The 12,004-nt window shown below is 42.3% G+C and overlaps 2 protein-coding genes across 3 annotated transcripts; one reads left to right on the forward strand and one right to left on the reverse strand.

Annotated features, from left to right (window-relative positions):
- Positions 1-686: 686 nt before the first annotated feature.
- Positions 687-11,318, reverse strand: pcmtd2b (protein-L-isoaspartate (D-aspartate) O-methyltransferase domain containing 2b). 2 transcript variants are annotated; one of them, XM_082519392.1, is made up of 7 exons: positions 10,990-11,318; positions 8,472-8,632; positions 8,241-8,391; positions 4,390-4,492; positions 4,140-4,311; positions 3,741-3,864; positions 687-3,662 (listed from the first exon to the last, which is right to left on the reverse strand). In XM_082519392.1, exons 2-7 carry the CDS (start codon positions 8,625-8,627, stop codon positions 3,094-3,096), a joined length of 1,275 nt encoding a protein of 424 aa, XP_082375518.1. In that variant the 5' UTR covers positions 8,628-8,632; positions 10,990-11,318; the 3' UTR covers positions 687-3,093. The 2 variants fall into 2 exon arrangements, with proteins under 2 accessions (XP_082375518.1, XP_082375519.1); XM_082519393.1 differs by lacking the exon at positions 10,990-11,318 and adding an exon at positions 10,833-10,976.
- LOC309697473 (uncharacterized protein) lies at positions 5,488-7,712 on the forward strand. Its single transcript, XM_082519394.1, has 3 exons — positions 5,488-6,088; positions 6,321-6,603; positions 6,785-7,712. Exons 1-3 carry the CDS (start codon positions 5,883-5,885, stop codon positions 7,427-7,429), a joined length of 1,134 nt encoding a protein of 377 aa, XP_082375520.1. The 5' UTR covers positions 5,488-5,882; the 3' UTR covers positions 7,430-7,712.
- Positions 11,319-12,004: the final 686 nt, after the last annotated feature.

A 12,004-nucleotide genomic window follows, 5' to 3' on the forward strand; every position in this document is an offset into this window, starting at 1 on the left:
AACTTGTTTTAGACCAGGAAAAGCAGAAGGACTGTGGCCTCTCACAAAGGTCCAGTGCAACTATACTATATAGACAACAGTACAAGGCCTATGCATTACTCCAGCCATGGAAAGTTGTCATGAGGCTAACAGTTTCTATGTTAATTATAGAGGAGGCGTGGAACTGCAATTTTTGAGTTAGACCATTGCTGACTTTTCCAAGCTATAAGCCTCAGAACTCAGTGATTCTGCTCTGTAACTTTATGTGGACTGTGATTGCTGCATGTGTCCACTTTGGAATAATACAGCTGATGTCAAGCAGGGGAAGAAATTTCACTTGTGACTTGCAGCAATAGTGGCATCGTGTTACCTGAAATTCAGTGAGCTGTTAGAAAAACCCACTCTTTCAGTGTTTGTAAAGGCAGACTGAATGGATAGGTGCTTAGGTTTCTAATTCTGTAGCAAAGGGACTGAAAAGCCCTAAATTAAAAGCTGTGACCTGTTTTCCCCAGATTGTAAAACAGGTTTTTTTGGACCTGCTCTGGTGGAATCCCCCAATAAATTAGCATGTCGCCTTTAAATTATATATTATATAAATTCATATATTTGCAAACCTGTTATCTCTGGGATTATTGTCATATTTCACATTTTTTCTCTAAGAGAAAAATAAGCTCAATACTCACCTGACAAAACCACAAGAAACTGTCAACTTTTATATAATGAACTTTATTATCTGCAGGTCAATATTACAGCTCAACTCAGAAAAACAAGCAAGTCAGTCTCACCAAACTGTGATCTTTAGGAAAAGGAGAAAAAAAAAGTGTGTGATCGTATACATTCAGCAGAGGAGCACAACAGCACAGCAGAATGGTATTTGTATTGAATAAAGGAATGGTGCACATACAGTACTTGAAAGTAGATCAAGCAGTAGAAAAAAAGAAATCACAGTGAAGCGTGACGTTACACTTGGAACTATTTTCTCTGATTCCCGTTATTGTGGTCACATCCATGATTTATCTGATACACTGTATTACTGATGCAGAGTGCCTTCTGCATTGCCTTGTGCTTCAAAACCGATTCTTCGAATGCAAACAACCTTCAAATGGAAAAAAAATAATCTAAGGCTTTAGATGATTTTTACGTACCAAACAGTGGAAGTGGTGTAGTTTTAGAAATGTATTTTTCTTGTGATGAGTGACTTGCTGTTGATCTGCTGGTCCCACTCCAGATTTGAGTCCATGCAACTAAAGTTTGGCACAGAAGAAGGTGTAAAGTACAAAGGAATAATGCCCATCAAACTAGAGTCCACAGTGGGGAAAATGGTAATTAAAGAAGTATCTTCTATTTTAAAGTACCTGTTTAAAGTTGCTTTTTCTTATGATTCACAAAACAAAAAGTACACCAGTTTCATACATACACACCACTTCAAGTCTCAAAAAGTGATTTCATTCACAAAAACCTAAATATTACAAGGAACATGACAGCACACACCCAGTCATCAGAATAATTACTTGTGTGTTTTTATCATGCTGTTTTTTTATGTAAAATGGAATATTAGTATATTTTATGGTCATTCTCTTTTGGTTAATGGGATGCAGAGAAAAACAGTGAGACTGCCCTTTGGATGCAAATGTGAGGCTTAAAGTCAGCTTCATCTCCAAGGAGACAAAGACAAATGTATGATGAAACCTATGCATAGGAAAGAAAGAAAGAAGAAAAAAAAAATAAAGGAAAACTCAGCCCAGTAGATCGTCAACTAGGCTCTTAAAACACAGGGAAAAGATGACCGAGCGTCAGCCTTAAAAATAAGATAATTTAAAGGGTAATTCTGGTTTTATTTAAATTTGCTGTGCTCCCCTGGTTATTGTAGTTCTGTGGGTTCCTCAAAGCAGCAACCTCTCAGGCTGAAAAATTAAGCGAGGGCTCAGACTTTGATTTGACTTAAAGTTGTGCCAACACAGGCAGCTGTATGCTAGCCCAGACTTCTAGTATGTACTTATCATTTGTAAACATTTGAATCCATCAAGGAAGCATGGCAGAAATGCTCAGCTGACCAATTAGCATGTATTAGCAGGAGACTAGAACCAGTTTCCTTGTTTAAAAATAAAAAAAAAAACAGAAAAAAAAGACGAGTACAATTTGATTTCCAGCCTGACATATTATCAGTGTTGTGTTTTTATTCTAGAGGCAGGTGTAAAAAAAGCTAGTAGCTGACCAGCATCCTCTGCAGCAGCCTACTCTCTCTACACTGGGATTAACAGCAAGTGAAATGGCTCTTAGAGCATCTCTGTTAGTGTCGAGACACAACAGAAACAAATAAACCACAATTATCCTTTAAGGGCTTAAATTACATCATGGACTGGGGGCTAAAGGCACAGCTCCCATTTTATTTAGAAATCTGTGGAAGAAACCTGCCACGCTATCTTGCGGTTGTCTGCTATAGCTATAACATCACCAAAGAAAATCTATTTAGTTCTCATACCCTTTAATCTGAATCTTCTTTAGTAAAATGACATCATCCCAGTGATAACAGCTGCTTGTGGACAAACTGGCTTCCACTCCATCATTCTGTACTCTCCAGCTGTAATCAGTTCCAGGCTGTGGCTAAACCGATCCCTCTGCTACAGTCTTTGATCTTGGGTTGTCTTGTTTACCCTGTGACTGTATCTTCTCTGAGTGCCACTAAGATGCCCCTGTACAAGCTATGTACTCAGGCAACAGTGGACTGTTAAACTGCTGTTTCTAATATTAGAGCTGCAGAGCTAATTCATAAATGGTTTATTTTATACCAATTTCTGTCTTTTTGCACCCCAAAGGAGGTCCAAAGTTTACAAATGGAAAACCCTCCCTCCCCCTCCCCTGGACGTACGGAGCTGACTTTTCACAGCACCAGAAAATGACTCGAGTAAAGAGCAGCGGGAAAAAGAGGGGGCAGAAACAGGATGGATGATGGCGACTATGAGGGCAGGTAAAAGAGAGAAACAGACCCGTGGCAGAGCTTGGGGTCAGTAAGGTGTATCGTCCTGCCTGTACAGGAGGTGGTGGGATTGGAACAGAGGCTTTAGCCCCTGCAAGATTCCAGCTCTGGACTCTGACTCGGGACCTGGCTGCAGCTCATTTCTCTCTGTAGTACAGCAGGTACATCTTCAGAGGCTCGGGTAGCGGCAGGCCCAGGATCCTTTCTCTCAGGACATTCACAGCGGGCTGGGGTCGGAGCAGCTCGCCCGTCTCCTTCTCTTCTTCCTCTTCCTGCTCCTCCTCTTCATCCTCCTCCTCCACCGTCTCCTCCTCCTCCACCACGACTGCCCTGCCTCCAGATCCCCTCCCCACCCTCCTGCCCCCTCTCATCTGCTGCCTCACTTCCCTCTCTCCTGCCTCCTCCTCTTCCTCCGCTCCTCGTGCCCCCTGGTTGTTGTTGTTGTCCAAGGAAGCAGGACCAATCCCACTGCTGGCTACGACCTGGCGGGTGGCCAGGACGAGGGCGTTGCAGTGCCGCCGGTGGACCCTCCTGCGTTTGAAACGAGGCCCATACTTATGAAGCCCTGCCACCGCCAGGCCCCGGCCAACGCTGAACGAGGAGCCTCGGCCACGGGAGTGGCTGTCTCCTCCATCCGTGGTCACCCTGAGGGTGTGGCGGATGCAGATACGGGCCAGTTCCTGTAACGATCGCACCTCAAACTTGGCTGAAATGTTGAGAATGGCAAGTCAACATCAGGGAAATGAAAATGGCGAGAAATGAAAGAAGGACAAATGACACTCACGTAGTGGAACAGTCTTGGGTTTGCTGTTGGTGCTGTGTTTGGGCAGCACCAGAGGGGCGAAGGACACAGAGATGATCTTTTTGGTCTCCCAGCTGTTCAGTCCCGTTCGAGTGATCTTGGTCAACTGCATAAAACAGAAGGGTAGTCCTTTAATACGTTTGTGTGTATAAATGATTTTTTTTTTCATCTGATTGAATTCAGTAACATGAAGAGTTCATACTATCAGTTTGTGTGCCAAAAACTGCAGCTCCTGTAATCACTACTGTAGCTCCAAAAGCGAGGGTGACATTACTACATGCAGATATTTATTTATAGAGATTATCTCTTGAATATTTCCAGTTACACTTATATTTTAAAAAGTAACATAAAATACCATGGAGACTCAGACAGACCACAAACCTTTTCCTCAAGAGGCATCACCAGGATGCCCCCCACCTTGAGCAGGTTCTTCATATAATCCTCATGCTCTTTCTGCACGCCGGCCCCGCAGTACACCCTGTCATACTGACGGCTCTCTGGAGGGATCTCCAAGCAGTTTCCCACCACAAAGGATGGCTCACAGAACTCAAATCTGAAGTGAGAGAGCAGCAATGCACAACAAGCCACGGAGGAGATTAAAAAAATGCTGCTGACAAGTCAAGAAACCTACTTGTCAAAACTGTCGCTGGTTTTAATGAAGGAGTCGAGCTTCTGGTAGGCGTACTCTATCACATCTGCGTGTAACTCTATGCCGTGATTCACTCCAAAGGGACCTGTAACAGTCAGCACAGCACAGTGTCTAATCAACCTTATGAATATTTAATTCAATTCAATTTTATTTATATATCTTTAAATCACAACAACAGGTGTCTCAAGGTGCTTTATATTGTAGGTTAAAGACCCTACAATAACATAGAGAACCCCAATAATTAGATGATCTCCTAGACTCTCTGGTGGCCTTCAAAAGTGTTCAGTTTGCAGCCAATCACAAAGCCATCCTTCCTGATTGCAGTGTACCACAGCTGGAAAAGCTTCATCATTTTCCAGCATGCACTGAAGGAGCTCAGCTTTCCTGGGAAATAGAGCTTGCTCATCCCCTTTTGTACACATCATCTGTGTTGGTGTTCAAGCTGTTGACGTGGCTGTGCTGCTACTTGTACTCCTCCACCACATCCAGATCTTGTCCCAGGATAGACACACGTACACACCTATGCCTGCATTTGTCCTTTTTCTTCTGAAGTTGACCACCGGTTCTTTGATCTTACTCACATTCAGAAGCAGACCAGTCCACAAAATCACTATCAGTAAAACATCCAACCACTAAAGGAATATCAGAGTATCTTCAGTGTTAACATCTTCAGTGTACTGGATTCATTTTGTCCTTTTGAAGTGAAGTGAAAGAAGTGAAATTTTTATTTCGGTCAACAACAACAACATAGATTATCATTTTACATAAAAGTACTCAATCATACAGTAACCGAAAAAGAAATAGGCTGAAGCCTTGTGGCTTATAATTATCCTATCCTTTACCCCATAGGAATAATCAAATCCTTAACCAAGAAAATAAATAGCATTGATAAATAAGTTATATAACAGTTTGAAAAGAAATCAATGATAAATCAAGAAATTAAATCAACACAAAGTTTTTCATCAAACCAAATTTCCGTAGCCTTTTTGTTCCTTCTCCCTTTCTTCTATTTTAACACTCACTCTCCAACCGTTCAGTGGTTGCTCCTGCCTGAGCCTGGTTCTGCCAAAGGTGTCTTTGTATTACAGTTTTTGCTCGTTGCTTGAACACTATAAACCCATGCTTAGACTAAAGTAACACAACTTGAAGCTTTTGTTACCATACCTCAAACACATGTACCCATACCTTAAACAAAAGTGCTGCTTTGCACTCTGGTTGCAATTATGCAACACACTTACTCCTTTATGCAACACACATGGTCCTGCATAGTACACTCTATTTCATACATAAGACACTTCGTTCAAAAATTAAATTTCAGGGTGCCATTTGGAAAACACATGTATCCAAAATACAAAACACATCGGGTAATTGCAACCACTCAAATATACACCTGAAGGCACTTACTTGCAAAACTGAACACCAATTAGCCAACCACAAAAAGCCCTCAGTTTAGCTATTTCAAGAACTTTGCAAGCATGGATGGAGGGAGAGCAAGAGGAAGAGGAGGAGGAGGTCAAAGAGGCCATGCACGGACCCATATTTCTGATGATATAAGAGCAACTTTGGTGGACCATGTCATCAACCACGGCCTGACTATGAGGGAAGCTGGGCAGAGAGTCCACCCACATCTAAGCCGCTTCACAGTGGCATCTGTAATACGAACATTCCGACTAGAAAACAGGTATGTCTTCACCTCCATACCTTCTGCTCTACTCAGATGGTTTTATAGCACTATTCTACAGTATATCACATTACCATATCAAGTGTACGGGGTGCTAATGCTCCTTTTGCAGCCAAAGTGGCTGATTCCTTATATTGAAGTAGTGTTGTACAGTGGATGACACAGTACATACAGTAAAGTACTGTAAGAAAAATAAGCAAACCGATGACAATATGTGGTTGTATTTCTCCAGAATGACTCGAAGACCTTCTGGGGGAGGACGCCAACGCCTGTTCACACAACGGCAGGAACTTGCTGTTGTGGACCTAGTGAGGGCAGACAATGCCATCCGTCTCCACCAGCTACGACGGAAAATACTTGCAGACAGGCGAGTGTTCAGCAACATAGACCATGTGAGCATCACCACCATCAGACGCATCTTGGGTAAACACAGCATCACCATGAAGCAGCTCTACAGAGTCCCATTCGAGAGGAACAGTGACAGGGTCAAAGGACTTCGAGCTGAATATGTACGGGTACGTGTAACTGTCCCTTACATTTACAATAGAGTATTGGTGAAGTCCAGTAGCAGCTGAATATGTACCATATCAGTACCACATGGATCTATTCTGAGAGCTACACAGGTACCTGTGTGATGGGGTGAGGGTGCTGTATGTGTAGCACTGTAGTACAGTGATATGTTCCCCTTTTTTCCAGAGAATCTTGGCCATGGATGGAGCTGCACAGCCTCATGAATACATTTTCATTGATGAAGCTGGATTCGACCTGAGCAAAACAAGACGACGGGGTCGTAATGTAATTGGCCAAAGGGCAATTGTGCACGTCCCAGGGCAGCGCGGGGGAAACATCACATTATGTGCCGCCATATGCCTTCGAGGGCTTCTGCACCATCATGCAATACTAGGTCCATACAATAGCCAACACATACTCACATTTCTAGATGCTCTCCATGATATAGTTGTACAGAACAGACCAGATCAGCCCAGGTTTGTGGTGATATGGGATAATGTCAGTTTCCATCGGGCTGCTCTGGTCCAGGCCTGGTTCTCCAACCACAATCAATTTGAAGTGGTATACTTGCCCCCTTACTCAACATTTTTGAACCCTATAGAGGAATTTTTTTCGGCTTGGAGATGGCGAGTATATGACCGCCAACCACATGCCCGCATGCCTCTTCTGCAGGCAATGGAACAGGCCTGCGGCGACATTCAGGTGACAGCAATCCATGGATGGTTTCGACATGCAAGAGGATATTTTCCCCGGTGCCTAGCGGGAGAGGACGTTGCTTGCGATGTTGATGAGGTCCTGTGGCCAGACCCCAACAGACGGCGGGATCCATGAGCCCACTTATGCACAATTGTCATGGTTTTTTGTGTTTACAGTATAGTGTTTTTTCTATTGCAGTATTATTGTGTTGTTGTTGTTGTTTTTTTTGCTTTATCTGAATTCATGGTACTGCAATGTACAATATTGAGTAGGTCTATTTGCGTTTTTGGTTGTTTGAAAATGTGTGTCCTGTAAATGTGCCTTCTGAATAAACAATGGAAATCAAGGACTGCAGTGTTTTATATAAAGAAGACTAGTGTGTTCCCCCTGATCTGTCAGTGTTTGCATATGATGCAAGTATGTGTCATTTTGTCATTTTGAGTTACATTTTGACAAAGGAATGTTAGGTTTTGACAGCAGAGTTTAGGTTTTGGGAGTAGAGTTTCAATTTGGCACAGATGTGAATGGTATATTTCCCAGTGTTGTGTCATGTGTACTTGTGTGTACAGTTTTGGCACAGAGAGCGGAGTTTTGCAAAATGTGTTCAAGCAGTGGGCAAAAACTGTAAAAATGTTGTAGGGTCTTTATCTTATAATATGAAAAGCCTTGAAACAACCATTGTTATTATTAACTGTTTTTGTGAACATGCAGATATTTTAGACAACTAAGAAAACACCATTATCCATCTCTACTGTGAATAAAGAATTTCACAGACAGCACAGGAAAATGATGCTTCTTTTTACATCAAAAATATTGCTGAGTAAAGTAATCCAGTGACAGCTGTCATTGTTTGGGTACGCTAAAAGCATTAACTGCTAATAGCTAATTTGGTGTCCTTTAAATAATAACCAAAGAATATATGCTGAAAAAGTAAGGAGCTGCATACCCAGAATGAGGCCGACCATGGTGCTGAGGTAGCCCGTCCCACTGCCAAGGTTGAGAAAGGAGAGTCCAGGGTGGAGATCCAAAGCCTCCATCACTTCCGAGTAAATACACGGAGCAGATAGGTGGATGTTTCCGTGCCGCCATGCCAGATCCTAAATGCAACAACAGCATATAGTCCATTTACCAGCTTAGACCCCTGTGGGCTGATTCCACACACTTTCACTGTGCTGACCTTATATGCGTTATCCCGGTATTCATCCAGGTAATAGTCTGCACGGTCGATAGCTCGGAAAGCTCGCTCCACCAGGTCTGAGCGGATGTAGTAAGCCTCCTTAAGGTTGTCAATCAAGTCATCGTTGTCCTCACCGGCACTCACAGCTCCACCCATCCTGACTGAAGACCAGATGACAAAAGCATAAGGCACGGTTTCACTTTGAGACACAGTTCCAGTAGCTGTTCATGCTGTTGTTGTTTGTTTGTTTTTTAAGTCTTTCAGTGTTTTTTAAGTTCATTCATTAAAGGAGGACTTCTAGGTTGGTGCCCTCTCACACCAGAAGTTTGCACACTTTAAAGGTTTCCAAATGACACTGTCTTTGTTCTTTTAGTGTCAATTTCACAACCCTGTGGGGAAAAAAAATCTGAAACAAATAAAAGGCATTAGGACAAGATTCTACAGTGAAAGGATAGGCTGTTTTCCTTAAAACATTAAATATCTTAGAGTTTTGTTCTGGTTTGTGTGCAAAACAAACAGTGTCAAAAACAACAAGAAATAAGAAAATATGCCAGTGGGTTCCAAAACTAATCTGTAACAGACACATAAAGTTAAACAGGTTAGCAGGCTATCTTAAACTAAAAAAACTGAAGTTAAACTGAAGCTGAACAACATATCTGATTAAATTATTAAGCAAATTAAGTACTGCTCCTTGCCCTGCACATTTCAACAGTATTCTGGCAGCTTTAAACTTACTTTCAGAACCATTTACTTTCATTTACATGTAGACAAACGCCATCAAGCTTTGGCTCAACAAAGAGGCAGAATACATTGTATTATATTTGATCTTTTTTTCATTTTCTTAACCTCAAATGGATGAAGTGAATAGAAGGTGATTATCAACCTGTATGGCTGAAAGTGAGCAAACACAGAAGTGCCAAAATGTCCAGGTCTTCTAATGTCCTCTTAAGGTTAACTTTAAAAGTCAATCAATATCCACAGACTCACATGTTAAAATAGTCACTTTGATACATAGTCTATGTTTTTTCTTAAGGATTGTTACACTGGCAGCCATGGCCTCTAGCGGTCTACTAAGACTCACCTCTGTTGATTCAGGCCACTGAACTGGACCTTTTCATCTTGCTACTGCTGTTTCCTTTTGGAGCATTTTTAATGGAATTATATTACAAATAATATGACTTGTTGTAAGGAGCAGAGTGGAATTCTACCAAATTACTAGTCTTGTCAGCACTAATTAGCACGTGAACAGTACCCTTACAGCCATCAATTGCTGTTGTGATTTGGTGCTATATAAATTTTTAAAAAGAACTGAAGCATTGCAGCAGAGTAGTATTCAAATTTTTCCTTTGTTCTCACTTCAACAGGATGCATCTGGATCAACTCCTGGATAAATTTAATGGCACACAGTATCTTATTGATATCTTATTCCGGTGTTTATTTTTTTTCTAATTTTTCTGTGTAACTTTTATACTGTCCACTGCTGTAACAAAACAAATTTCCCACACGTGGGACTAATAAAGGTTATCTTATCTTATCTTAGTAGTGAACGCTTCCCAGGGAGACTTTCAGCACCAATTACATGATCAAACTGCAGTAAGAGGGTTAGGTGTGGCTTTTAGCAGCAGAATGTGACTAGGATGTGACCAACTCTGTTAAAAACACCATAGGGCAGTGCCAAAGGACAGAGATCACTGCAGGGTGCACTGTCTGCGAAATGTTGGACACCCTCGTTAGGCTATAAAAGAAGAAAGGGCTGAGTGCATTTAAATAACAGAGGATGTACTGTCTTCGTTTAAAAAAAGTGTCAGGTGGTGAAGCCCTAAAGGAACATGAATTCTTGGGAGGAGAAGAACAAGGTTTTTGCCTCGTTATGTTTTTTATTTTATTTTATCTTTTGGCATACAATGGGAATCTATGCCCCCGTGAGTATGATCACCCGCCTTTTTCTTCTTCTTCTTTTTTGATTTACTTTGTTTTGTTTTGGGCTGTGGACACAAATGGCCACAGCAGGGCGCTGCCGGTCATTTTCGTAATTTAGTATCTAAGTGGTTTAGTAGGCTAGTAGGGTACACGCTTCATGCCAAACAGTGCCAACTGAACTTGGCTATTTATTTCCTGATTTAGTGATCAGCTAACACGCCCTTTCCTTTCTAAAAACGCTTTTCACGTCGAGTCTAAAGTCCGGCTCCGGCCGGGACTTCCAACTCCAGCATACCCGTCTGCACGCTGCTGTGCTGCGGTGCCATTTGCGCCACTCAGGTGATCGAGTTTCGAAATAAATAAATAAATAAATGGAGCTCGGTTGAGCCAATAATCACCCAGCCTAAAGGATAACAACAGCACAATGCATTCGTAACAAACCTCCATGGAACGACAAGGTCAACACAAGCAGAAACACAACTGCATTCTTATCGTCGGTGGAAGATCAGGAAAATCGAGAGGAGCCCAGCGAGCTGCTGCTGGTCTGCAGCCACACAGCGCGCCTCCACACACAACACGGCCCAGCTGAAGCGTGTACCTCTTATTAACGCCGCCTGATATTCTCTGTCTCTGCGCTTTTCCTTGTGCTCAGCCTTTTGTTGGTGGGGGATCCAGTCAGAAACACATCACTGCTGGATGTAAACATTCGGCCAGCTGACGCTCTGACGTCAGACGTAACACACGCAGAGTAACGGCCAGAGGGGGATGGCCTACTTTCAGCAGTGTGGGCTGTGGAAGTGGAACAGGCCAGACGCGGGTGGAAACCGACGGAGAGCGCAAATGTGAACGGCAGCGAGAGGAAAACAGCTTCATCCAACTGAGTCTCGATGCTGCTCAGTGTTTGTTTGTGTGTTTGTTTGTTTTCCCGCCCACCTAAGCATGTCTTCGCTCTGATTGGCCTGTCACCGTCTTACTAATTATTACTGAATTACAGTCGCTTTGGTAGTTGCTGTGTTCCAACATCTGTAGGTCAGTAGGTTAAAAGTCAAGTCAGTACCTTACTTGGATGCAGTACTAATGGACCTTCTCCATACATTTAATGACAGTTATTTGAACCAAAACTTTCATATTTGGATTTATCACCCCACAAGACTTGTTATCACTGCTTTTCAGTCCAGCTAATGTGTGGTTTGGCATTTCTCAGCCTTCTCTTCCCACCCATTTCCCTTCCTTCAGTGACTGGTACATGGATTAACTGAAAGGCCAGATTCATCTCTCAGGTCCTGTGTGAGGTCTTTGCTTTCCCCATCTCTTTAGGACATGACTTTCAGAAAATGGTTATCTAGTGTAGGTACTAGGTAGGTTGTTTTTTTTTTAGACCTCGTGCTTCTTTTGTCCTCCGCTTGTCCAGTATCATTTTGTTATGGACACATATCATGTTTTGTGTTAATAGGTCTTTGGGGACCACCTTGTTGGTGGAGAAATACTATTTTACCTTTTTAAAGCTGTTATCTTTGAAAAGATGTGGGAACAAATTAAGCTGCTAGTAACACAAGGCCTAAAGATACAATTTATAATCAATTCTTTGCTAAATTGTCTGTACACGTAGCTAC

This window comes from Aulonocara stuartgranti (genome assembly GCF_965226115.1).
Source record: "Aulonocara stuartgranti genome assembly, chromosome: 20".
Classification (NCBI taxonomy): domain Eukaryota; kingdom Metazoa; phylum Chordata; class Actinopteri; order Cichliformes; family Cichlidae; genus Aulonocara; species Aulonocara stuartgranti.